The sequence below is a fragment of the Portunus trituberculatus genome, chromosome 32 (assembly GCF_017591435.1).
Source record: "Portunus trituberculatus isolate SZX2019 chromosome 32, ASM1759143v1, whole genome shotgun sequence".
NCBI lineage: Eukaryota > Metazoa > Arthropoda > Malacostraca > Decapoda > Portunidae > Portunus > Portunus trituberculatus.
The window spans coordinates 14,849,689-14,877,630 of record NC_059286.1 but is presented as its reverse complement, the minus strand read 5'-3'; the positions used below and the strand labels follow the sequence as shown (position 1 = coordinate 14,877,630).

The following is a 27,942-nucleotide window of genomic DNA, read 5'->3' as shown; positions in this document are numbered from 1 at the left end:
TCCTCATATGTCATCCCTTCAAATTATGGAATCATTCTTGTAGCCATTTTTTGTAGTCTCTCCAATTTCCTTATGTGTTTCTTTTTATGAGGGGTCCACACTACTCCTGCATATTCCAATCTGGGTCTTATTGTAGTACTTATCAATTTCTTCATCATTTCTTTGTCTATGTATTGAAATGCTATTCCAATATTCCTTAGCAAATTATATGTTTCTCTAAAAATTCTATCAATATGGTTTACTGGTGTGTGTGTGTGTGTGTGTGTGTGTGTGTGTGTGTGTGTGTGTGTGTGTGTGTGTGTGTGTGTGTGCATGTGTATGGGTGTGTGCGTGTGTATGGGTGCGTGCATGCGTACCTGCCGCTCAGTACCCATGAGTGTATCTCCATCCATTTACTCACTCATTTTATATGTTTTTGTCCTCCAGACATCGCAAACACTCCACCTCACTCATTACTGTTCCGGCGTCTTCCTCTTCCCCCAGCAGGCCTCAACATCAGACAGCACTAACACTTATCTCCACACACCAGTGCACTCACAGACTGCCTTTCCTTCTGACAGGTCTGGCCATTTCCTCTGATGGCGACATGTACATCGCTGACGGCACCAACATCCGCGTGGTGAGTCGTAGTAACTCCATCCACACCATCATCGGCGGTCACGAGCACCGGTCTCACTGGGCGCCCGTCCCCTGCAATGGCACTATCAACATGGACCAACTGCACCTTCGCTGGCCCACTGAGTTAGCCATCTCCCCGCTGGACGGCTCGCTACACATCCTGGACGACCACATGGTGCTGAGAGTCACGCCAGACAACCGTGTGCAGGTGGGTCTTGTTCTGATGCTGTCACTTAGAAACCGGCCAGAAATTTTCCGATCTGTACTTCTCAACCACTCCACTGCCCCCTGCCATCACCCACCCGGACACTCCTTCACCTTCACTTCACGCAGAGCACATTACCTTACTAACAGGCATTTATACTGTACTCTTTCCATAAGTAACCATAGAATACTCTCTCTCTCTCTCTCTCTCTCTCTCTCTCTCTCTCTCTCTCTCTCTCTCTCTCTCTCTCTCTCTCTCTCTCTCTCCCCGTTATCCTGTTTGTATGATCGACTCACAGGGCTGTAATCCATTTTCATTTTGTGTTGACTTGCATCATGAGCAGAAGTGTGCATTAACGCAGTGAATGACTGATTATCAAGCTCCGTGGTTAGACTGAGGTCCTGATCACGCCGTGGTCTGTGTTTAGTTCAAGCACTCGTACAGAGTTGAATGATATTTAGTAGAGTTGAAGCAGATGAAGCAATGTGCACCTGAGTAATGTTGCTATGACGACAGGTGTTGAGTGGCCGTTCCCTAAACTGCCCCACACCGCCTCACGGCCCACCTGACGCCTCCCGCACTGCCCTCCTCCTCAACCCTCAGTCCATCGCTTTCTCCCCGGAAGGTAAAGGAGGAAAGCTTCTACTTTAGCTGCAGTTTCACTGTCAATGTTTGGATTTTTATCTCAAAATGTAACAATGTGCAGAACTTCTAGGATATGGATACTACAAGATATTCATGATACAATTTTGAAGTCTGACACAACATAGTTGAATGTTTTCCATTTTTCAATTCTCTTCAGGTGAACTGTACGTGGCTGAAAGTGACTCTCAAAGAATTAACAGAGTTCGCATCATCACCAGTGACGGCCGCATTTCTCTTTTCGCCGGCGCGGAGTCTGAGTGCAACTGTCGCGACCCTAACTGTCACTGCTTCACATATGACAATGTATCAGCCAAGTCTGCCATATTCTTCTCCATCTCCTCGATCGCCGTCACACCAGATGGAGTTCTTCATATCAGTGATCAGGCAGGTTACCGCATCAGGTCTGTCCGCACAGTTCTTCCCAAGCTGATTGATCGCAAGCACTATGAGATCGTCTCTCCAGACTCTCATGAAGTCTATCTGTTCAATGGTCGCGGTCAGCACACAGAGACCAAAAACCTGATCACTGGGCAGACCATCTACAAGTTTGTGTATGACTCACACTCCAGCGTTAGTCGTCTGTCACGAGTTCTTGACGGTGCAGGAAATAAGTTCCAGATACTGCGTGAGCGAGGTGGCAACGTCAATGCCATTGATACCCCACAGAAGCAGCGCATCAAGATCCATCTAACCATGACTGAGAAATTGGAGCAGCTGGTGGCTCCCAATGGCTACAACATCAGCTTCACCTACAACAGCCTCAGGTCCTCCGGCCTCATCAGCTCCAAGATCGAGGCTTACGGTCGCACCTACAGCTACGATTATGATGAGCAGGGCCGTCTCACCAGGGCCGTCCTCCCCACTGGACAGATCATCCAGCTCAACTTTGACCTGAGTGAGCGGGGAGCTGAGGTTACCGTGACTCGAGACGGGAAGAATCCTGTGAAGAGCACAGTGCGCGGCAACACCCTTACACACTCATCTGGTAAGGAGACTTTAAGGTGTGTGTGTGTGTGTGTGTGTGTGTGTGTGTGTGTGTGTGTGTGTGTGTGTGTGCTCATAGAGCTCAGAGCTCATAGACAGATCGTTGGATAGGACTGAGACCACAACACATTCCACACACCGGGAAAGTGAGGCCACAACCCCTCGAGTCACATCCCGTACCTACTTGCTGCTAGGTGAACAGGGGTTACCCATTATGAGGCTTGCCAATTTGCCTTGCCGCGTCCGGGATTCGAACCCGGACCTTCTCGGTTGTTAGCCAAGTGTGCTAACCATTACACTATGCGGTGTGTGTGTGTGTGTGTGTGTGTGTGTGTGTGTGTGTGTGTGTGTGTGTGTGTGTGTGTGTGTGTGTGTGTGTGTGTGTTATAATGTTTATATGCATTCTGAGAGGATATTGCTTCTCATAAATATAATCATTAGAATTATAAAATACCATTAGAAAAAAATACTGTAGAGGTGCACCGTTACCACCCACAGGACCCATAGAAGCTGTGACAGATATGGGCGGGGAGGGCAGGCTGCAGGTACTCACAGACTGGGACCACCGGGTATCTCTGGAGCGTACCTCCTACCGTGTGCTGGAGTCCACCAACCAAATTGCTGCAGAAATGTTCCCCATCCTATCCAAGCAGCAGACCCACATCGGCTCCAGCTCCGTGAACCGCTACGAGTGGGTGTACACGCCGGCCAGCCACCACACAACCGCTCACGGCATGAAGGTGCGGTGCCCTGGACAGCTAGACAGACTTACAACAAGCCACAAGTGTTTGCTTTGATATACACGTGTTTACAAAGGATGGATGGAATAATGAATTTTTATTTTTCTCATGGTTTAATTGTTTTTCATTTCCTTCCCACAGGTGTCCAGCACACTCAGAGTGAACAATGCCGACCTCCTCACTCTGAGTTTTGACCCAGTGTCCTCTTCAGAAGCACTTTTCTCTGTGTCCGGTCAGATGCTTGTCAACATCACCTATGACGTGAAGGGCAGACCTGTTCTGTGGGTGCCTGTATCCCCACTAGTGCAAAGTAACGTCAGTTATGATCACTGGGGAAAAATCATTGGCTGGATGCGAGGCAATCTGTCAGAACAGTACGAGTATGACCATGTGATGCGCCTCAAGTCTGTTACTTATGCTGACAGTGCGAGAATTACATATGATTACAAGGACGAAGAAATAATCAAGGTAACTACATAATGTGAATTGTGTGTGCTTGTGTGTGTGTGATTTTATGTTGGAAGATTTTGCACCACTGAACTGCTGACTTTGTTTTCATATATCCCATCATCTCATGCTGCAACTACTGGCACTTATTAATAATCCATCTCTGACTCTGACAGCCACACAAGGTAAGCCATCCAAGCGGCAGGTCCTTCGGTCTTGTGTACGATGATGCCGGGTCTCTGTGGCAGGTGATCACACCCCGGGGCTCTGCCTACACTCTCAATGTATCCACCCTGCTTGGCTTCTACAGACTCCGTTTGGCTCTGCCTGAGGATAATATCGCTCTCCAGGTAGATAGATATGAAGTTTATTTTAGAATCAGAATCTGAATACTATGTCCTGGTTTTGAATGCTCTGACAACTTTCTTTTTTTTTTTTTTTTTTTTTGCTGAATTTCCATATATTCATGATGTCAAGTTATCCACAACACTCAATGGAAATAAAGCATAGCTAGAGGATAGGATAATGAAAACTATAAGATAAGAGATAAGTGGTGGCTTTTGGAGAGGCCTGACTTGTTTCCTTTCACCCTCATAGATCAGCCTGGATGAGCAAGGACGTATCCTGGCCATGACTCAGCCAGGCCAGGGTGGGACGCTGCTGTATCAGTATGACAACTCTGGGCGCCTGAGTGCTGAGCTGTATGGCCGAGGCTTCACCGAATACACCTACGATGACATGGGCCTTATCCACACCGCCAAAACCAAGCACAACCATATCGATGTGCGGACAGACTACCGCTACCACGCTGGTCTCATCAAGGACATGCGCCTTCGCTATGGTTCTAAGAGTGGCTTGCATAACGTGAGGCTCAAGTTCATCTATGATGCCTCGGCTCGGATTCACAGGGTGGAGGGCGACATAAACTCCATCCCACTGAAGGAGGTAATCATTCGCTTTGACAACCAGACAGGTATCCTCAACCTGATCAGCGACCTGAGGATCATCCGCAACAACATTCTGGAGACAATGCTGCAGAACCCCGATAAGGACTTTGTCAACACACGCCTGCAGGACCACTACGGCCGCCTGGCAGAGGTGGACATGATGCTGCAGGGAAGGACAGTTTTCATGATGAAGCTCAAGTATGACAACCGCAACAGAATATCAGAGAGGCTCATCGCGGCAGCTGGGCGACGAGAGGGATCCAACGTTACTTACACCCCTGATGGCGAGATCTTAAAGGTGTATGGCACGCTGAATTGGACGTACTCTTATGACGAGAATGGCAACATAGAGCAGAATGACAAGACAGAGTCGCTGACCTACGATGAGTGTGACAGGGTGATCAGAGTCGGGGAGAACCGCGTAGTGTATGACGACCGAGGATTTGTGATCAGCATTGACAACCAGAACTTTGAGTATAACACCAAGGGCTTGCTAGTGTCAGCCTGGGACAGGGAGCAGAAGTGGTCCTTTACTCTAGGATACGACCACTTGGACCGCATTTCTGTCTACCGGGATCACCAGAACAATGCCACGCAGATTATATATGGAAGACCTGATCTACCAGACCTCATCACCCACCTGCACAACCCCCACACAGGAGCCACCATTCACCTCCTCTACGATGACATGAACCACCTCATTGCCATGGATCAGCCGGATGGAAGGTACTATGTCGCCCCAGACCAGAATGGAACGCCCTTCGCCATCTTTGATCACTTTGGCTCCCAGATCAGAAGCCTGGTGTGGACACCTTTCGGCCTTTTGAAGGATTTCTCTGGCACCAGTATGGAGATCGGTGTGGGTCCATGGGGAAGGTTTAGGGAGCCACACACGGGTCTCATTCTCTTCAGGGGCCATGCATACAATCCTAGGATCATACAGTGGATGACGCCTCGCTGGGGACACCTGACAAACCCCAAGAGGCTGGTGACAGATGTGTTCGTGTACCGGTTCATGAACAACAACCCATTTGTATCCCCACCAGGCCGTAACAGCCACTACTACACAGGTAAGTAGTGCTTAATCCTCACACATGTTTGCTTTATGCTTCTCTTGCTCATCTTCTTATTCCTTACCTCATCACCACTAATACTGAATAAAGTGGGATATGAAGAAATCTGAATTCTTCCTGATGATACAGTATTACAGTAGCAGTAAAAAAAAATTTTTATCTAATCCTAGCTAAAGCTTTATGATGAATGTATGGACTATGAATGGTTGTGTTTATAAGTGTGTTTTAACGGATGTGTTGGCGCGTGTGGTAATTTGTCGCACCATGGAGAACTTGCTGGTAAAAATATGACGGATGTGTTTGTTTTCTCTCCGGTAGATGTGTCTGAGTGGCTGGATTTGTACGGGATCCGAGTGAACCGCATTCTGGGCTCAGAATATCTCAAGAGTACCCTGGTGAAGCCCCGTCCTGTGGTGGACGTGGACGACTTGGGCACCTCCGAGGTGGTGAGTGGCCTGTGGTGCCAGTATGAAGCCTGCGTGGACCATCTGCACGACCTCAGTTTCTTCTCCCACTCTAATATGAAGAGCAGGATGGGGACATGGATCAGTGCACCCATTTCCCGCCAGGTGTCCATCTTTGGGCCTGGCGTGCTTGTCTCCAACATAGACGGCCGTGTTCTTGTTACCAAAGTAGGAGAGGGTGATTTCACAGGCGTGGTTGGTGATGTTATCCGGACAGTTCTGAATAACTCGATAATTCTAGACGTAAGTTCCACACACAATGGCCTTGATACATTCTACTTCATCAAGAGCAGCCGCAACCGCGCCGCTGAGGATATGAACCACTTGAGGCGTCTGTCTGGAGTGTTTGAGGTAACCAATACGGAGACTGAGCACGGTCATGAGATCCGCATGTCCACTCCCACCTCCCACCTGGTCATCATGTACGGGGAGCGCATGCAGCGTGCCCGCAGCCGCGTGTTGGCTGAGCTGAAGCAAGAGGCCGAGGAGCGAGCGTGGGAGCGGGAGGCCATCTTGGTGAGGATGGGCCGCGTGGGCTCACATGGGTGGTCAGCGGCAGAGGCTGCCGAGCTGGAGCGGGAGGGCCGTGTGTCGGGCTACGTGGCCACTCACCTACATTCTCCTTCCCGTTACCCGTTGCTGGCCTCAGATGCTACCAACATTGTCTTCAAACACGAAAGTTCCCGCAAACGACGCAAGAGCCGCAGAAGGTTCCGCAAGAAGAGTTGGCGACAGCGGAAGAAAGTTGAAGTCTGAAGAGAACAATGTTTGGCGCGCTGATTGAAGTTTTGGCAGCACTGCTGTACCCATGAACTTCCAGGCATACGCTACTGAATCTGCCTTTATCGACAGATTGTGATATAATTGTACATATTTATGTAAACTTAACAGAGTTTCGATATATACGCATATTGTGTGCGTTTTTGTTCTTTCTATATGAGGTGAATTAAGAATGTAACTTTCATGATTATCATATTATATTCAGTGTTCTTAAGAGACCTAACTAAACCCATGTATCAATTACGAAAACTTTTGGTGTTTCTTTCACGTGGTTTTTACTTACGACTGTATTCTGCAGTAATCCTACACTGTACAATATGTCATGTATTATGTAAAGTAAAATAATGAGTTTTTAATAAATATTTCGATGTACATTGATTAACAGTATACGTCTTATCCACGAATACATTTTTATATCGAGTTTCATTCTTCTGTTTTAGTTTTCGTCTCGAGTCGTGAATCCCGGGTGTGAAGTCCGCCTTAGTGCTTCAGAGGCTTTGAAAATTGACTCGCACCTGTCAGTCAGTCAGGAGCTAAGGACATAATAAGCTCTGTGGTGTCTTACCCTCTACCCCCCACCTACCTGCCTCCTTACCTGCTTCCTTTCCCACCCTGGGGCAAGGAAGGCATGTGCGGCCAAGTTTATAAACATTGGATTTCTGGCAGTGTCTCCCTCCTCCCTAACCTCAACACCTTTGCGCAAGTGTGTCAGGTGAGCCAAGATTCTGTGTTCTTGATTTAGTGAACTGCTGTGTGCTCAGGTGAAGTCAAGTAAACACTGTGTTGTGTTGGATTTAACTTTTCCTTTCATTGCTATCTCGTGTGTACATTGGTCCATATTATTAAGCAATCCTGAAGCAGAAACTTGTCATGTAGTAAATTGTAGCTCTTATCCAGAAGCTTGTAAGGGTGATTGTTCCTTGCCAATTGTGAGTGGAAGGTAAAAAAAAAAACGGTTTACTTGATATTCTGACCTTTTATCTATTGACAGTGCGTTCATATTTATAAATTATATGATATTTTACATAGTTTGTGTTTTTTTTATTGATTTGTATGTACATGTAGGACTTGAGTAGACTCAACGTGTGTTCCGAGTGAATGAGGTGCTTGGGTAGTACTTGACAACTTCACAGCGCACCACTGAGCACCGTTTCCATTTTGGACTATGAAGTTGCCTTTGCAGAAGTTTAAGATGAGGTTGAGAAAAATTATCCTTTTATGTTGAGACTATAACTAACGTAATGTCCAATCTATGTTAAGTGCTTGTTTTTGTCCCAAGGCTTGCTACATAAAGAGGCCAAAAGGAAACTGGTATTTTCTGTTTTTGAAATATGACTGATGACGGTGAAAAATTTGTAACGCATTCCTATCATACAAAAAAAAACAGAGGAAAAGGAAATCATCACTCCATGCAGAGAGAGGAAAGGTAGCTGGGGTGGGTTGTGTAAACAGTTGGTGTGCATGTTTGGGTAGTGCCACTCGCTTCTGCGCCACCCGGTCTTACCGCAGTTAACCCTCCCTTCCCTCTACCCTTCACAGCCTTCCCCTTCCCCTGCCTTGCCCCGGTACCCCTTTCTCCGGTTCGTGTGCAGAAAGAAAGAACCAGTGGGTGGCCAGTCTCACGTGTGGCGGGGCACGAGTGAGGGTATAGGAAACAAAAGATGGCAGAACTAAAGGAAAGCTGATCAACTCTTGAGTCCAGAAAAGTGGAAACCAATTGTAATAAGAATTAAAAGTAAGTGATATAAGACTGAAGAGATGAAAAGCTGGTAATCGTTTGCATGAACATTTTATCGTGGGGTGAAAATTCACTAACATTTGACGCAAGAACTGACCATTTATTACATCTATCGATAAGAAGTGAAAGCATTTGTACTAAACTGAAGACACAAAACCCAATTATGTGAGATTTAGCGGATATAAAATCGCCTGTTCACCGTTTATATCATTATAGTCTAATTCTGAAAGAAGATTCACTAGCATGACGAAAGGTGAACTGACCACATCCTGCATCTACAAAGAATAGAAAAAAAAAAACAGTATTACCAAGATTTCAAAAGCCAGTAGTATAAAATCAGCAGGGAAGAAAATCACAGACTATTTCGAGATAAAAACTTAAGTCTCATTAACAACCACGACGCAATGAAGACTTTTGTGACCATCCTGAAGGCGGTGGTGACTCGGGTCCTCTTCGCCACTCACGCTTTCATCGCAGTATGGAAGTTGGTGGACCTGAAGGAGGGACAAGCCGCCTACTGGTACCTGGTGGCGCCCCTCATGTTGCAGGGCTTCGAGGGAATCGTCTCCATCTGCGCCAGGAACGGGGAGGAAATGAAGTGGTATGGTGCCTCAGATTGTCGAGAGAGAGAGAGAGAGAGAGAGAGAGTGGGAGGGAGGGAGGGAGGGGGGGTAAGGTGGATGACGGACGGGAATAGAGAGAGAGAGAGAGAGAGAGAGAGAGAGAGAGAGAGAGAGAGGGAGGGAGGGAGGAGGGAGGGAGGGAGGGAGGGAGGGAGGGAGGGAGGGGAGGGAGGGAGGGAGGGAGGGAGGGAGGGAGGACAGGGCGGATGAGAGAGAGAGAGGAGAGAGAGAGAGAGAGAGAGAGAGAGAGAGAGAGAGAGAGAGAGAGGGTAAGGCGGATGACAGGGACGGGAGAGAGAGAGAGAGAGAGAGAGAGAGAGAGAGAGAGAGAGAGAGAGAGAGAGAGAGAGAGCAATTTTGTACAAATCTTAAAATAATAAAGCGCACAAGATACACTCTTAACCAAGGAGTATTTAGAGAAAAAAAAAACTCGTTAGTTTGTAATCGTGATACGTTTGGCAAGGCAGTCTTACAAGGAACCACTCAGGTAAGCAATGAGTGTAATAAACCTCCGTTACTCTCGACCTGGGACCCGTAAACTGACTATCATCAAAGTGCGCCACTTGATCTACATGGATGGGTCTGTATCTTTATATTTTATGTCTTTTTAGGAAGCTTACATTACACTAACTGCGGAGTTGGTGTCTAAGTCTAAGATCTGCAGAGTTTGAGAATCATTTGTTTAGACTGTTCACGAGGCTGCAGTAAGCGTCATTTTTAAAACCTCGTCTTGGTCTCCACATGCACCCTCAGGTTCTGCCCCTCAGTATTCCTCTACTTGGTGTCTGTGGTTCCGCCCATCTGGCTGCTGGAACTTGGACTAAACGATCTCAGAGTCAACTCAACGCTTGAAATGAAGACTTCACTTTCAGATGTAGATGTGAGTACCTAGGAGTTAATCATATCTACTTATTTATCTATTCTATTTGCTTATCTTTTATCATTTGCATTTGTATATGATTGCTTTGCCGAAGGACTTTTGATATACGTACTTTTTGATTGAGGGAAGGGATCAGCAAAATCCCATTGCAAATTAACACAAGACATGAGGCTGCTAGTTGGTGGTGGTGACAGTGCATGCCGTGCCGTGTTACAGAAGCCCTGCACAGGCACGCGGCCAGTCTCGTACATCCAGCAGCAGGTGAAGGTGTTGGAGCAGGTGTTGCTGGTGATCCTCCTGATGGGTCGCTGGCTGCTGCCCAAAGGTGAGGTGGCTGCACAATAAACAGAATGATATAAGAGTCATTCCATGCGTAAACGATATTACACATCCTTAATCTTCTGACTGCTATAGCTACGTATTCTTCAGCTTAATCATCTTTCACTGCTGTAATTAGCAATGCACAACAGAAACGCTGAATTCATTTAGAGCATCTGTAAGGAAGGCAAGGGAACAAAAAGAGTAGACTATCTAGTGTTTAGCCAGTGTAATGACGAGAGGCGACTGCAGAACATTAAGAAATGCCTCATAATGGTTTGCGAAACACGTAACATGCCGTGTACGTATTTAGACCATGGTTTCGAAAGATAAACTTCACAGTGAAGGAAGCAATTTAATATATATAATAACTCTTACAGTACATGCATTCTTATTTTTGGCGAGTGATAAAGATATTTACATATACTTCCTCAGAACTAATAAAGTCGTTTAGATTTGTTCAAATTAATAAAAATACATAGATTCAATCAAATAAAAGTGTATCATTAGCAACGAAGGTGTTCAGGTGCTTAGTGGACAGTGACTAGGAGAGCCTGAAGCCAGTCAGACTTTATTCCTCCCTGTTCGTAAGATTCGTTGTACAAAGCTTAAGGTTAATATTCCTTAATATTCCCCTTCTATTTAAGGTTTTGTAAGGTCCACCCCCGTGATGCACGTTAACCATTATCATCAGTCTGTCTTCACTGTTTAATCCAAGAGTTCTTGCAGGCAAACTGACGCGGGAACAATTGTCTCGCCTCCTGCTGGCTTACCTCGCCATGGCTGCTGACGTCATTGAGCTGTTCGAATGCTTCCAGGAGGAAGCCGTCACCAGAAACGTGGAGCTGATCTACGCTACTCTAGGTAAGCCTCTCTTCACACAGGCTGTCCACGCAGACTGTCAAGTGGCTGGCTTTCCTCACTGGCTTGTTGCTCTCGTAGGAAAGCCACTACATCCTGGTATACAAGTGATCGGCTTCATATCACATTAGTTCAGGCTTACGTCAGGATTGGATTTGAAAAGACCATAATAACCAAGCAAAATTTGAATGTAGCATCACGTGAAGTTTTTCTTCTTCTTCTTCTTCTTCTTCTTCTTCTTCTTCTTCTTCTTCTTCTTCTTCTTCTTCTTCTTCTTCTTCTTCTTCTTCTTCTTCTTCTTCTTCTTCTTCTTCTTCTTCTTTTTCTTCTTCTTTTTCTTCTTCTTCTTCTTTCTAGACAGATAAGTTAAGTTAGTGATACTCTAATACTCGTAGCTAAACGTCTTTTTAATTGTTTATCTATTAATTTTACAGTGACTTAATTTCATTGATTTATTTTTCTTTTATAGCTTCGAGAATTGTTATTCCATAGAATATCATGCACTAACTGATTGCGCCACAGTGCCCTATGTTTTGTATCCATCTTCTATCTATTTGCTTTATTTTCTGACTTATTTTTTCAGCAGTACTTACATAATTAGTGCTATTACATCCACACTCCCCCTTCCCTCCTCGCCCTCTCACAACAGCCATCTGGTCGTGGTCGCTGCTGCAGTTCACCCTCGTGCTGAGCGCTACACACTCCCCCAAGCTGCGACCTTCCATCAACTTCCCACCGCCGCAGGAGGTCACCATGCTGGGCTCTGACCTCACCACGGGGCCGCGTATGAGGCGTGGCACTAAGACCACCTGCTCCTATAACCTCATTATGTACCTCGATATGGACATCCTGGCCATCCTCACCACGGTACTCATGCAGGACGGCCCTTTCTTCCTCCTCAGGTGAGACGAGCGCTCTTCACCTGTGTCTTCATCATCATCTTCTTCATTACCTAAGCCTTGTTATTCTATCGGCCTCTCTTGTATGTTGCTGCCAGTAACGTTAGTCTTTTATTTATGTAAGAGCGGTACTGGTTAAGAGCAACAAAATTCATATAGGAATAATAGTATTAAAACATAAATGTGTACAGCCTATTTTTGCTAAACATGCAGTATAGGCCTAGTGTCTAACAATATCAGTCCCAATCTTTTCTATTGTCTTTAGGATGACACTCATCTTTGGGTACAAGGTGGTCAGTCACCTCAACATTTTCTTCACCTGCAAGAACACTCTGATCGTGTCCCTGCAGCTGTACCGCCTCTTCGTGCTGTGCTCCCAGAAGCGCATCATCAACAGGAAAAGGGTAAGGAGCGTGGCGAGCTGCGGCATGACAGTCGAGTCCTGTCTCAAGTATGGCAGGCAATAAAGAAGGAAACCGAAATGTTTGTAAGAAGCTCAGGAAATAGATAGATATTCTTTTTCCAAACTTTCCTAATAACAATGTAAGACGTAATAATGATATTGAATCATTAACAATGGTTGTGGAATCACTCTAACAAGCCATCAAGCCACAACACAAATTTAGGAACTGATTAATCTTATATTGATATATGTGCATGTGCATATAAGATATGTTCATCACTTTGAAGTTCATGTTGTGGATTAAAAAAAATGATCGAAGCCTGATCTGAGGCACAGCAACAGTGGACTCGTATTGGTCTTAAAAGTAGTGACAAATAGATAAATAATAAGATAAATTACCTTTTCTGCCTATTCATTTTTTATTCTTAACTGTATTTTTTTCTGCAGAAAGAACTATTGGACGAAGAAAACTCCCCAGTGGAAGGAAGCGAGAAAGAGGAAGACGAAAAAGAGGAAATAGAGGAAGAAGTTTCCAGAGACAGCAGTACAGACTTGCCACCACCACCACTACCACCATCAGGCCAGGACGCCGCCATAGACGAGGCTCTGGAAGCGTCTCTGCTGCAAATAATAGAACAAGTAGGCGAGGAAAACATCGTGAAAGAACTGGAAAATTTGGTATTGGCAAATTCAGAGAAGGAAATTCAAACTGACGCAACTTCCAGTCTGAAAAACGTCAGTGAGCTTATGCCAGTGCAAAAGTCTAGAAACACGGAATATGAACGTAGCTTAGAGGATACCTATTACCTGCCGGACTCAGACCTGCAACACAGCTCAGGTGCGCCAGTGTTCCCCCGTCAGAGTACTAAGAAGCCACACACTGCAGGTATAGACTGTGTGAGGGCCGAGGACTACCCAAGCTGTTGTGACGTGAGTGACTGCCCGAGTTTCAGTGACACAGACCAGACCAATGACCGCTTCTTTGACCACCAGGGCGTCAGTGTGTCCTCCACCAGCCTAGCAGAGCCTTACATCAATGAAATACAGCAATCTCGGTGGCCGCGGCTTGCAGAACACTTCCTGCCTCATTACCAGCACAGTCAGAGAGGCACATCTGTCCCTTCCAGCCTACGTAGAGACCCCAGAAGGAAAGTCAGCCAGGCGCCCTCCACTCTTGCCTTCCCTCATCAAAACTCCTTCAGCCCCGAGCCACACCGCCGCCTCAAACGCAGAGAAGGGAGCACACGAAGCCTCTGTCATGTTCCAGGGGCAGCGTCAGTGTGGGACTTCCCTCATCACCGCCACAGCTCCTACGTCCAGCGCTCAAGATACACAGGGATTTCTGAGTCTGATGCGGAGACTCTGGAAACTAACGTGTGAGAGCGGCAGGCAATGTACAACTCTCATGGTTGTACAGACGGCTCCAGATATGATGAAGATGTTTTCCTGTTGATATTTCTAACAAAAGTGATATCTGGAATCCTTTCTCATAACAGATTTCATGGGCTAAAGATTTCTCTCTCTCTCTCTCTCTCTCTCTCTCTCTCTCTCTCTCTCTCTCTCTCTCTCTCTCTCTCTCTCTCTCTATTATATATATATATATATATATATATATATATATATATATATATATATATATATATATATATATATATATATATATATATATATATATATACACATGACATCTAATAGCTGTATCAGTGACCGTACCTACCAAGCCATCTAGCGACCACCACCAGTATTAGATCTGACCGAGTTGGTGTACAAATAGTGGTGTGTGTGCAGGAAGCTTGTCTTGCTATTTATCCTCCATAATCAACTCTACCACACCACTGAGAAAGGTAAGTAATGGAATATATTTGTATTAGGGATTGAAGTACAAGTGTTTGGTGTTGATAGTGGCGATGTACAGCGGGATAAGGAGAAAAGTGTAGTTAAGTAAGGTGGGATGATGAAAGTTTTACATAAGGTAGCGGTGAGTGAAGGAGAAAATCTTCATGTATTCTCAAATGTGGTCGTTACCATGCCTCGGAGGAAGATGAATAATGAAGTACACGTGCAGTAGGGATTAAGGTATCAGTGTATGGTGGAAATAGTGATAATGAGTGACCGGATAAGGAAAGATATTGATAATGAAGTGATAGCAGGGACACTGGAAGATAAGTACTAGATTATGTGGTTTTCTCTCAGTAATAAGACTGTAGGGATGAAAACTTAATGAATTGGTAAATAAAAGGGAAAGGTAGTGAAGGGAAAATAACAAATAAAAGCTCTATTATCAAGCCAACACAGGTATTGAGAACGAGATAAAGATAATAAAGATAACTAAGATAAGCACAACGATATAATAAAAACTACTAATACACAATCCCTTCACTAATACTAATAGGTAGTAGAGTATTATGATTATCATTAATGAAGCCAGAACAGAGAAGACGACGGAGGCAGCCATTAGTGAGACAGGAAACGAAGCACTGAAGCCTCCATATTAAGTTCACATGCTTCACACACACACTGCTCTCTCACCACGACTATTTCAAAGAAAGGAGAGATGATTAGCTGGTTTCTTCAGAGTGTTTTTCCTGTTGTTAATATAGAAATCCAATTAATTTGTCACTTGAACTATAGTCTATCATTAGATCCATAAAAACGCTTCTGCCCCCTTCTCCCTCCTCCATCCTCATCTTTTCCTACCCCATCTCCCTCTCTCCTCGTTCTCCTCCCTCCTCTCCACTCTCCTCCCCTCCCACGAATCCAGGGAGGCTGAGGGAAAGAGTTGAAGCCCGAGAAATTTTTGTGTATCATGAACGAAGATGTGTATATATATATATATATATATATATATATATATATATATATATATATATATATATATATATATATATATATATATATATATATATATATATATATATATATATATATATGGTGCAAGGTAATAGGTATATCATACGGAATGATAATATAGCAAGGTTTTGTGAAAATGCAAAATCAGATCCTGTGACTTACTGAGGGTCTGAGTTTAACCATTTTACGTCTTTTACGAGTAAGAAAGTATTTTCGATCCTAGCTCCTATCAATAATAAATTAGTTACTCCTCATTAGAGTGTAATAAGAACAGTAGTAACTTATTAATATGATCAAATAATTACATTAACTTTGCTCAGTAAATTGAAAAATTAACATTTTTCAGAAAGCCTTTTTACATTATTGTAATGTACGTATATACCTATTACCTTGCACTACAGTATATATACACCGTCGTTCATGATTAAGAGAGAGAGAGAGAGAGAGAGAGAGAGAGAGGGGAGGAGGAGGAGGAGGAGGAGGAGGAGGAGGCAACACTGCCATCATTTTTACTTTTCTCTCAAAAGTAAACTTCTAAACCATGAAGCTTTTGAAAATACGGAGGAAAATGAATGAGTGAAGGAAGAAAATTACAGATAAAAATGAAGGAAGGAGATTAAATAGATGAGAATGATGGAATGAAAAAGGAAAAGCATACGAGACAAATTCGAAACAGGACTGAAGTATCGACACGAGATTCAAACCCACGAAAACACCTTAACAAATATTAAAACCTCAGAATTAATGCAAGTAAATCATACGGTGTATCAACACTTTTTTTATGTACCAGCAATCATTAAATTCAGAGGGGAAGGAATTTATATATTTAGTTAAAGGTTGGTTATTGGTTAAGCTTCGGTTCTCCAGAGCGTTAGTGTTGGCTGAGGAGTGTCGTGTTACATCAGTGTTGAAAGTATCGTTATGATCTCGACTACTTGGATTTAGCACTACGACGCGGTGCTCGGAGGAGAGAGCAAGGGAGAGTGAGTACCAAGTTAGTTAGACATGAGAAGTTTGGTGTTAGTGATTGAAATGTAAAATTAAGGTTAGCCTCTGAAACGCTGTGGTCAGTTTTCTAAGCACGTGTGATGTTGCTACTATTTCAGGAGTACTATTACTATCAACTGTTACTACTGCCAGGTTATTACTTTTTTAGGTATTACCTGAGAGAGAGAGAGAGAGAGAGAGAGAGAGAGAGAGAGAGAGAGAGAGAGAGAATGCCTGATAGACAATTATGACAGAAAACGAAGATATTTTATTGGTAACTCAATTAAACTTGGGTGCATTTTGTTTATTGGTTTTCAGTGTGTTCAGTCACATATTTGCTTAATTCCTACTAAGTAACTCCCAGCAAGAGGCATCGACTTGCCACAGCTATGAGTTCTGTGGACGTCCCCTGGGCCTCCTCCATGCTGGGTTAACCCTTTCGAAGACAACCTGATACGCAGGATCGGCTTCCGGGTAGCGTGCCACATGGCCATATAGTCGCAATTGGCGTTGACGGACTATGCTGGTAAGCGGCCTCTAATCAGTCTCACGGACCAATCTTATTTGACACAAAGTCATATCAGCGGTACTCCATGATCCTGCGAAGGCATCTATTACCAAAGACATTAATTCGTCTCCTCAGATCGGTGTTCAGCGTCCATGTCTCACAACCATAGAGTAAGACAGGGATCACCACCGACTTGAAGATCTGAATCTTCGTCCGTCTGCACAGGTACCGATAACGCCAAATACTCGTGCTGAGCGAGTCTATAACGCCGTGGGCCAGGCCAATCCGCTGTACAACTTCCTGGCTCGACCCACCGTCGTTACGCACTACACTACCAAGGTATGTGAAACTTTTAGAGATTTCAATGTCATCGCCACACGCATGGACAGACTGTACTGTTTCATCCAGTAAGCCTGCAAACACCTAACCCTTGGTCTTGGGCCAGGAAACCTGAAGTCCCAGGGGCTTTGCCTCCTCGTGCAGTGCCTCTAGAGTCATTACCAGAAGCTCCAGTGACTCAGCAAAGATTACTTCATCATCGGTAAAAACAAGGTCTGTAATCTCAGTATTGCCGACAGATGCTCCACAATGACTTTGGTCTATAACTCTGCCTAGTACCCAGTTCATGCAAATGTTGAAAAGTGATGGAGCAAGCACGCAGCCCTGCCTCACTCCCGTATTCAAAGGGAAGAAGCTAGACATGCCCCCTTTACACTTTACAACACTCACAGTCCCGGAGTAGAGGAAATTTAGTAGACCAATAATCCTTGCAGGAATTCCACGGAGACGCAGAAAATTCCAGTCTCTCTCGATGCACTTAATCAAACGCTTTCTTGAGATCGATATAGGCTGCAAGCATCTCTTCTCGAAACTCACGTCGGTACTCCACCAGTACGCGAAGCGCTAGGATCCGGTCAGTTGTTGTCTTAACGAGCGTGAACCCAGACTGTTCAGGTCTCTGGTGTTTCAGCAGGTGACTGCAGATACACATTAACAGCTAATGGACAAGCACCTTGCCTGGTACATTGAGCAGTGTTATACCGCTGTAATTGTTGCAGTCCTGACTGTCCCCTTTCCCCTTCCAGATAGGGATGACCAATCATTTTTTCCAGTCAGGGGGAATGGTACCTGAATGTCATACAGCAGTCAAGACAGCATGCAAGCCACGGATCATGGCTGATATTACTGCATGCATAGTACCTATGCATGCAGTAATATCAGTGTTACTCTAATATCAAACTTTATTTTCAATTAACAAACTTGTTTTAACATGTCCAATGTTGCTAGGTTGATCCAGACAGTGGCGCCACCTTCCACCTAGCTCCTCTTCACCCTCAATGTTTTGTGGAGGCTGGAGGAAGTTTTCACTCCCTCTCTCTTAAGGTTATCACTCTTCCGTAAATCCATATAGTAAGAGGAAAATTATCTTATGCTGTGTTTTTGTCATTGTTTTGACGATTGTCGTGTGAAAGGCATCGTATCTCAGGCAGCCAATGCAGGAAAGATACGGTTCTAGGTCTGAAAGGCGCTGGGACTTTGCGTCGCGGACTGAACGTAGCAAAATTGCTCCTGCAACATTCAGGCCATATTATTAGCTGGCCGAGCATCGAGAGAGTGTAGGTCAGTGGTATTCATTGCGCGCCTCGCGATGACTGGATTTGCGGCTCTCGAAAAATAAATAAATGAATTAATAAAAAACAAAAAAGCACACTTTTGTTCATCAGTAAGTTTGGTCTTTATTTTGCTCTTAATAACAAGATATATAGGCTAATATTACCATGTCTAACTTTTCTTATTTACTATATTGCACCAGCAGCCCAGTACTACTTAATTTAGTTGAGTTATGCTAGCATGCACTAGCTGCGGCTCTTTCAGTGAATGTGTTGAACCGAAGTGGCTCCCTTGCAAAAAATAGTGAATAACACTGGTGTAGGTAGTAAACTGAAGCTGCCTGAGACCCCATTACACCACACTTCCTACCAGGTGGTTGTAATCCTTTAATTGCTCACACACCACGTGCTCGCTGCATCTACACGCCATAGACATCTATTCATTTTTCCCCATGTAACTTATAATGATACACCTCTCCCTTCACCCCCCCCCAACACATGCAGAGAGAGAGAGAGAGAGAATACTGTACATATATTCACTTTTGTAAAATGGATATACTATGGGAATAAGTATTGCATCACACACACACACACACACACACACACACACACACACACACACACACACACACACACACACACACACACACACACACACACACACACACACACACACTGTTTGTTTTATGTATTATACATAATAACAAGGATTGTCATCATTTATATATAAAGAGTAACGTGCTAATACATTCAAGGCTGAATGAAGAAAAAATAACTATATGAAAATAAGAAGAAAAGTAATAAATGAATAAATAATCACCACTACCACCACCAACTACCACCACTAAACTCGGAATCAACAAATATCACGGTACAGTAATTGTTTCTCTAGACTCTACAGTCGGTTCCATTTATGAAGTCGGTTCTAGATGTGGCAGATTCCGGTGCTGCAATTATGATATTTGTCTCAGACACGCTGACCTTCGCTTCCTGGCACACTGGTTGGCGATGGAACCGTCAGAGTGACTCCAGTGGGCTACACACAGCAGTACAGTCTGCACGCTTACTACGATGGTGTGACATACCTATGTTGTTGGCTGGAAAGTGTGAACTTTCATATAGAAAAATGCTGGATAAGATATTAGAACTCATTCCCAGTGAAGGTGTTCCTTTTCCGGTTTTAATCATGGCAGATTTTGAAAAAATCAGCGATGACCGCCTTCCAGGAGTGTTTCCCTGCTGCTGAAATTGCAGGCTGTTTTTATTAAGACAGTGGCGTGGAGACGTATCCAGAGTTTGGAACTTCATATAGAACAAGCAAAATTTGCATTTGCTTTAAGAGTGAAGAGACTGCTTGCTCTTGCTCGTAATTGTGTCCCCGAGTGAAGTGTATGAATCCATGTCACTGATTCTCCAAGGTGAAGCGGGCAAGAATGATGGTCTAATAGACTTTATAGAATATTTTCAGGACACTTACGTTGGCCAGAAAGTTAATGACACAACAGTGATTACAGATACGTACGTTCTCTCACACGTGTTGGAACATATGTACGTACATACAATAGGATCAAGGGAGCCCTCCCACGTACAAACAATTCACTTGAGGGATGGCACAATTATTTTGGAAAGACGTTTCCCAGTCATCTTGATATATGTGTACTTGCTGCTAAGTACCAGGAGCAGCAGCATAGGATAGCCATAACCAGGGAACACCACATGTTTGGGAGGAAAGTTCCTCAAGAGAGAAAAAAAAATGGTCAATGAAAGATTAAAAACAATTGAGTAAGCTGGATAGCGGCACTCCCATAAATCTCTCATATTTAGAGCGCATTGAAGATTGATCACTATTATAGTATTTAATGATGCCTCTAGTATCTCATAATCTGTATCTTGCTATCGTAAAATATCTTAAATTGTATAACTATAATGTACAGTTCTTCTTGTTAATAAGAATAAGTATCTGAAGAAATAAAACTTTGTGAATAAATATTTTAAAACTTACATTTTTCTATTTTTCCTGTTTTTATAAGGAGGTTGGGGTGCATGGTTTGAGGGTGACATGTAGTTAAAAATTCTCTCTCTCTCTCTCTCTCTCTCTCTCTCTCTCTCTCTCTCTCTCTCTCTCTCTCTCTCTCTCTCTCTCTCTTATAGCTTGGTTCGCATAGCTTGGCGTGTTCATCGCCTTCCGAGGTGTTTTACTGGTATATAGTGCACCTATTCCCTTCAATGAAGATTTCACACACACACACACACACACACACACACACGCGGTAGTAGTAGTAGTAGTGGTTGTCACTCACAGTATTGCAAGGTGTGATGTAGACGTGGCTGTGTCTGTAGTGATCACAACAACCTGTTCCTTTTGTGTGTCTCGAAGAAAGATCACAAAAGTGTCTATTTTGTTTTCTGTTGTGAAGCACAAAGGTATTGTTACGTGTTTCCCAAGATGATGTTTTGTGAGTCTTTCAATGCAATACTTTATTTAAATGTCTGGCCAATGTCTTGTAACTTGGTGCAGTTTTTGTTACTTGTATTTATTTTTCATACCTATTGATATGACGATATGTTGTGAATGATACTCCTATATATTTCTAATGGCAACACAATGATATAATAAAATGCATAATGTATCGACTTGTTTTGCTATCAGTTGAAAGAGATGCAAAACATTATCTAGTTTGCAAGTGGTGAAATTAGTCAACAATTTGTTGCATGGCGCCACAGCGTCTGAGGTGATATGATGCCACAATATAGTTGCATGGAAATACTAGTAGTAATGTGTAAACTGACACACTGCCGTTCATGATGGCGAAGGTGGGTAGGTGTGAGTGTTGGCTGTACTGGTGGAGATATCTACATGCTTGTGTGTAGATAGATAGATAGATAAGCTGGTAATTTGATAGGTTCATTCATACGTAAATGGACAACAGTTCGATGGTGTATACACTGGTACAACAATAAACGTATCAATTAAACATCAATCAAATTTAAAAGGCGAGTGATGAGAGGGTGGGGAAATGCGGGGGTGGGGGAGGTGGAGAGGCCACGAGCGGGGCTCCCGAGACAAGTTTGCTCTGAGTCATTGACAGGGGATAAACGGTCCATTTTAGAGTCAACGGGCCCCTGTACTGATTAGCCTATGTGTAAGTCAAGCCACTTATTTCGTTTAGGAACATTTGTAGCATATACAACAATGAATTAGTGACCTTTTAGGGACTTTTCACGGTGGGTCTGGTGACGTAAAATATTTTCATTTGGCAGCTGCCCCTCACCACCATCATCATCATCACCACCACCATCGCCATCAGTGACCAGCAGATGTCCATTTCATCACCAGACACGAGACCAGGGGTGGGGGGGGAGAGGGAGAGAAAATGGTGTGCTCTGATAAGATATTCTTATTTTTTCCTCTTCCTTCTATTCTTTCCTGTCCTCTCTCTCTCTCTCTCTCTCTCTCTCTCTCTCTCTCTCTCTCTCTCTCTCTCTCTCTCTCTCTCTCTCTCTCTCTCTCTCTCTCATTCACTCACGCACTCAATCACTCACTCTCCTGTGGACGGGCACGAGTATCTTTCCAATTTTGACCCCAATTGCAGACAAACTCAAAATCAGTTGTGTGTATCCTTGTCAAGTTTTGATACAGTTCCGTCACATGCTGGAATTTTAAGTCAGTCAACACAGTAGTTGTTCCATTACACATGTCCCTACTTGCATACACCGACCAATGCCGTCATTCATTTTTCCTTTTATTGATTTGATGTGCATGAATAAAACTAAACGCGGCCACAGACAGCTGCACATTTGCACTCATGGCTACGGTCAGGAAGAAACTGAATGACACTATTGCATCACTCAACGGTGATACACCACGCGGATAGGCAAAAATGGGTACAATACCCTGTTGCATCGTTTTGTATCACAGTGTGATACGCAACGATGAAACGATGCGTGAAAATTCAGTAAGTGTGTACACACCTACTGGCGGTAGTGGTGATGGTGATGGTGGTGGTGGTGGTGGTGGTGGTATTTATATGCTTGTGTGAAGATAGATAGATAAGCGGGTAGTTTGATAGGTTGATGGATACGGAAATGGACAGTTGAATAAACAAACAGATAGATGGATAGGCGGGCAGGTAGATAAGTCAATGAATTCGTATATATGTATAACAAGATAGATGTGTATGTCGATAGAAAAATGTCTATATTCCTCTACTTAGTATCCTGTCACCCTGGTGTATTGTCAGAAATACTCGTATATCAGGCGATAGAAATAGAGAATGAGATATATAGAATAGTCTGTCTTTTAAAAAGTACCTTGTTTCTTGCCTCGCGGGAGTTGCCAACACTCGCTGTACAACAAGATACAATTTAATATTTCCTGCTTTGACAAATAACAAAAACTGGACACGATAACGAAGAGAAAGATGTCACAATAACCAATAAATCGACATGTGGTATTTGTATAAGTAGAGTGTCTCATTGATAAGAGATTTAGTAACAGATAGTTATCATAAACATATGTACATGCGTACTCTCTTCAGTCTTCACAGACAACCTTCTGCCGCGGCAGTAGTCTTGTAGCGGTGGTGGTGACAACAGTGGTGGTTATACTGACCCATGCACACTCACAGAACACACCCAAAGACGCTCACACACACACACTCACACACGTAAAGTGAAGTGTTGCTATATTACCGACAGTTTTCAAGGAGCACCAAGCAGCACTCAGCAAGAGAAAGAATACAAGCCTTCACCACACTGCCTAATCTTCGTCTATTAAAGGTATTCATAAGGCTATTCACTTAATGTTAGGTTTTTTTTTACATAGAGTGAAAAGAGTATGCAAATATTTTAAAGTAATGGTAAAAGGACTATCAAAAAGAGCAAGGCGTCTGTTTTACTTTCTGATATTTGTTTCCTTCAGTTACCATAGGCCAAACATGTGTCACAATGCAGTCACTAGTCTATCATTTTCATATCCCATGGTCAAAATTTCTCTCTGTGACTTAATTTTGGTTTGGTGAGATGATAAAGGCTATATATGGATGTCCTGCCGCCGGTGTTGCCTCCGGGCCTCCTCCCCCCAACGACGGTCCCGTAGCCATCACCCTACCCCAGCCCTCACCCACCCGTCACCAGCCAGTTGGGTCAAATACTTTTTTGCGAATATTTCCTGACGGCAATATTACGCTTCCATGGTATGTTTATATGGTTTCTATAAATGTTTCGTTGTGTTTGAAGTGTGTTCCGCGCCTGTGATGGGTAAATATGTGGCGTTTAGTGGTGTTTTATGGCGTATGTTAAAGGCTTTTTAACGGTCAAAATTTCCCATATGGAATTTCGTGCTTTTTCATTTCAAAGTATAACTGAGCTATTATGGTGTCAAAATATCGGTTGTACTCTTTTAAGTGTGAAATCAATCTACTGAGTGAAATATGTGGACTTTGAAATGGTGTTTGGTGCTGTTGTAAAAAGCTCTTATTTTTCTTTATTTTGTTTGCTCACGTTTCTGCTTCACGGTCTAAAACGCTGTATAATGCCCTAAAAGATAGCTCAGACTCCCTGAAATGTGATAAAATACACGCCAAGTGAAAATGGCTTGACTTTACAGGACGTTTTAAGAGATTTATGGGTTAAAAGGTTTTTGTACTTCTAACGTACTTAATTTAGATCTTTTTTAAAAACCAGTTAAGCTGGAGATATTTTGATATTTTTAAAATTAGTTTAAGTATTTATCACGTCATAAAATAACAAGCATTTGGCCATGGCTTCGTTTTTTCTAAAAGTCATTTTTGAAATCAAATTATTTACGTAATTTAGCCGAGTCACCCCCGTTCCCGTTCTCTTTCATGACCACAGCCCAGGTAGTGATTCACCATAGCCCGAGGCTGGCGCCACTTTTCCAAATCAGCAGTTCGTCGATATTTTACCTAATATCTAGTGATTTCTACGTGTTTTCGTGGGTTTCTAGGTTCAGGTGTGTAGATAATTGTAGCAGGAGGAGGAAGAAAGGAGAAATAAAGGCGGATAAGGAGGAAGAGAGGAGAAAGGAAGGAGGAAGAGGAGCAGCAGCAAAGCCACAATACTTAAGTCACCCTCCATTTCCTGAATATTTTGACTAATATCTAGTTTTTTTATATGTTTCTAGGCTCAGATGTGTGAATGGAAGGAGTAGGAGGAAGAAGAAGGAGTAACAATGGAGAAGGATGAAGAAGAAATGAGAAATAAAGGTGGAATAGGAGAAGCTGCCAAGGTGTAATATTTAGGTAAGTGTCCTTTTTAATCCTAACGTTCTTTATAATGCATACTATTGGTTTTGGGATAGATATGGGGTATTTTAAGCTTGTCTATTAGTGTTGCAGGCTGTTTGGAGTGTTATACGTATGTTTTCGGGTTCATTTCGTGTGTTTTCAGTGTGTTATATCTTTTAGGTATATTTTACGTATCTTCAGAGTGTGGATCGAGGTGTGTGTAAGTATTCGCATGTTTTCAGTGTGGTTTGGGAGAACTTTGAGGGATTGGTTGGTGTTCTGAGTGGGGTTTGGGTTTATTTTGAGTGTTATAAGTGGTGGGGTGTGTGTTAATGGTCTTTTGGGTGTGTGTGAGGGTTATTTCAGTAAATATTGGGTGTTTCTAGCGAGTTTGGAGGAATTTCAAGCTGTTCTTTGTTGTTTTTAGTGTGTTTTGGGATGTTATTGAGTTTTTTAAGCGGGTTTAGGTATGTGTGGTTTATCGTGGGTGTGTTTCATTAGGAGGAGACATATGTAACCGGTAGTGGCTCCCCGTCAGTTCCTCCTCTCGCCAGCGAGCACGTTACTTCCCCGCTTTCTTATATTGTAAGTGTTCTCGTTCGTTTTATTTACCGTTCGTGGGTTCTTGTCCAATTGGGGTTATTATATCATTTGGGATTTACTGTTGTGTTAATTGGGTATCGTGGTATTGTTTCCAGTGGGGAAACGGTCTTGTGTGTGTGACTGTGGCTCGCGTCTGGCTGTGTGGTGTAGGTCGCACCGAGAGAGAGAGAGAGAGAGAGAGAGAGAAAGGGCTCATTCCAGCACGTTACGACGGAATCACGAGAAGGCGCCGGCTGTCTTGCCTGTCATATGACACCAGCTGACCAGGACTCGGATTGAGAAGGCAACGAGCAGGCACCAACGCAGCTTGTCGGCGCATTATAGCTTCGTTTCCAGGTGACGACAGGCAGAATAAGGTGGACGTAGCGGAGGTTGTGGGTGGTCAATTCACGGCGCATATTACCTACACCTTGCACCACGCTGACTGCCCGCAGCTGTTCATTAAAGTCGGGCAAGCCTGTATCTCCGTGTTCTGCCCTGGATATAGGAATAAAATAAGTTGTGGTTTTTCTTATTGTTGTTTTTGTTTTTATGTCAAGATTTGTTTGCTCTCTCTCTCTCTCTCTCTCTCTCTCTCTCTCTCTCTCTCTCTCTCTCTCTCTCTCTCTCTCTCTCTCTCTCTCTCTCTCTCTCTCTCTCTCTCTCTCTCTCTCTCTCTCTCTCTCTCTCTCTCTCTCTCTCTCTCTCTCTCTCTCCTCCTGCCTGCCTGCCTGCCTGCCTGCCTGCCTGCCTGCCTGCCTTCCTTCCTTCCTTCCTTCCTTCCTTCCTTCCTTCCTTCCTTCCTTCCTTCCTTCCTTCCTTCCTTCCTTCCTTCCTTCCTTCCTTTACTTTTACTACTACTACCTACTACCGTTCTTTGGGTGAGGATAGGTAGTGTCAGGCCACGACGCGTTACGTCAGCAGGTTCCCACGCCTGTCCCTTCTTGCATATATTCTGACCTGCTCTGTTTGATGAGGTGACGTGGGGCAAGGCTTACCCACCAGTTGCATGGCTCTATTTGGGCGAAGTGATGGACCTGAACATTGACTTATCCTTACACGCCACCCTCGTGCAACATCTTGCCATATGAGTACTGACATAAGTTTTGTAGTTTTCCTTATCGTATCGCTGAATATATGTTCCTTAAATACGTGTATGTCTCTCGTTACCCCATCTTTTTTAAGCATTATCCTTAAGTTCTAATAGATCTGTTTCTGAGAGTGTAATTCTCCACCCTCAGACGTTTACGAGTGACGAGCCTCTGCAACGCAAAGACTTAACTCATGCCCTGAACTCCATTGTTTCATATAAAAGTTGCAGACTTTCTTACATTGTATACAGTACAATACAAAATCACAACTTGACATTACTGAAGCAAATGCCTTTCTTGTGGCAGGATGAGTTTGTGCAGCTGTGTGGCATTGAGGAGTGCCGGGAGAAGAATTTCGGGTGAGTGTGAGCTTCTTTACATCAACACTCGAGAGTAATACTACTGCCAGTGCCGGCCATGCAGGGTACAGACTCGTGTCAGAAAGTTCAAGTGTGAAGGTGAGGCCTCCCTGAACTGTGAATGTCACTCTACGGTCTGTCTTCTTAAACTTGTCAGTCCTTCACCTCTTCATTTAGCAGCAGCCTTAAGAAGTTAGTGTGGTATTCAAGGGTACTTTTGTTATTGTTGGCATACATGAACATGCGTTTTGTCTCACGAGTATTACTAAGATGAGCGATTTACGGATAGGTTGTTCTTTATGATTAAGTATAATTTCATCTTGCCATATGCATTTGTCATGAGTACTGATATAATTTTTGTAGTTTTCCTCAACGTATTGTTGAATATGTGTTCCTGGAATGCGTTTAAATCTACCCTTAAGTTGTAATAAATCTGTGTTTCTGAGAGTGTATTTCTCCACCCACAGACGTTGACGAGTACGTGGAGTCGCCCAGATCCTCTCCCTGTGGACCATCCCCTCAGCAGTGTTTGATCCGCCCAGCAGCAGCAACGGTCATGAGAAGGCGGTCATTGAAGTGTTAAGTCCCCAAGCTGGCATGGTGGTGGGTGTTGTGCTGGGCTCCCTTGGGGTTCTTTGCCTAGCTGTTGGGGTAAGTGAAATAGTTTTTCACTTCTTTATACTGTGGGGTCTTGCTCTGAATGTTTTTAGGGTATGAATTGTATATAATTATTTTTTTCCTTGTTTCTACACACAGCCATGAGAAGCGAGGCTGATCTTAGCGAAGAGCACATCCTTTCATTTTCATGTGCAAGCACTTCTTATGCTAAGTCAGTATACGTTCCCACAGGCTCAGTGTGGGAACCTCTGGTTGCTGGATTATATATATGTAATTGTAACAGCATAGACATATATATAGTACTATCATATATTTTATTTTTTTCATTTATGATTAAGTAATACTTTAACTATTGTAACCATTGCATTTCTAACTGTTCTTTAATATATGAGTCGGTCACCGGTGTCAGTCAGTTTTTGCTGACGAGAGATTGACAAGACGGAGCTACGTTAGTTGGAATCTGA

At 43.6% G+C, this 27,942-nt stretch overlaps 3 protein-coding genes and 1 long non-coding RNA gene across 4 annotated transcripts in view; 3 read left to right on the top strand and 1 right to left on the bottom strand.

Moving 5' to 3' along the window:
* The window catches only part of LOC123511876 (teneurin-m-like), a 475,744-nt gene extending 468,463 nt beyond the window's left edge, over positions 1-7,281 (top strand). The window contains 8 exon segments of the mRNA XM_045267930.1: positions 561-826; positions 1,340-1,448; positions 1,626-2,453; positions 2,951-3,192; positions 3,334-3,660; positions 3,816-3,989; positions 4,237-5,656; positions 5,978-7,281. Of these exon segments, the coding sequence (XP_045123865.1) occupies positions 561-826; positions 1,340-1,448; positions 1,626-2,453; positions 2,951-3,192; positions 3,334-3,660; positions 3,816-3,989; positions 4,237-5,656; positions 5,978-6,879 (4,268 nt within the window). The 3' untranslated portion in view covers positions 6,880-7,281.
* A 786-nt stretch (positions 7,282-8,067) lies between these two features.
* Positions 8,068-14,142, top strand: LOC123511878 (transmembrane protein 26-like). The gene is made up of 7 exons (XM_045267936.1): positions 8,068-9,242; positions 10,018-10,144; positions 10,361-10,469; positions 11,192-11,326; positions 11,973-12,225; positions 12,488-12,626; positions 13,073-14,142. Exons 1-7 carry the CDS (start codon positions 9,046-9,048, stop codon positions 14,003-14,005), a joined length of 1,893 nt encoding a protein of 630 aa, XP_045123871.1. The 5' UTR covers positions 8,068-9,045; the 3' UTR covers positions 14,006-14,142.
* A 2,900-nt stretch (positions 14,143-17,042) lies between these two features.
* LOC123511990 lies at positions 17,043-17,468 on the bottom strand. The gene is made up of 2 exons (XM_045268098.1): positions 17,399-17,468; positions 17,043-17,296 (listed from the first exon to the last, which is right to left on the bottom strand). Exons 1-2 carry the CDS (start codon positions 17,466-17,468, stop codon positions 17,043-17,045), a joined length of 324 nt encoding a protein of 107 aa, XP_045124033.1.
* Positions 17,469-24,781: 7,313 nt separating this feature from the next.
* LOC123511881 lies at positions 24,782-27,468 on the top strand. The gene is made up of 3 exons (XR_006676973.1): positions 24,782-24,843; positions 26,808-26,959; positions 27,328-27,468. It is a non-coding gene; the product is annotated as an uncharacterized LOC123511881 (long non-coding RNA).
* Positions 27,469-27,942: the final 474 nt, after the last annotated feature.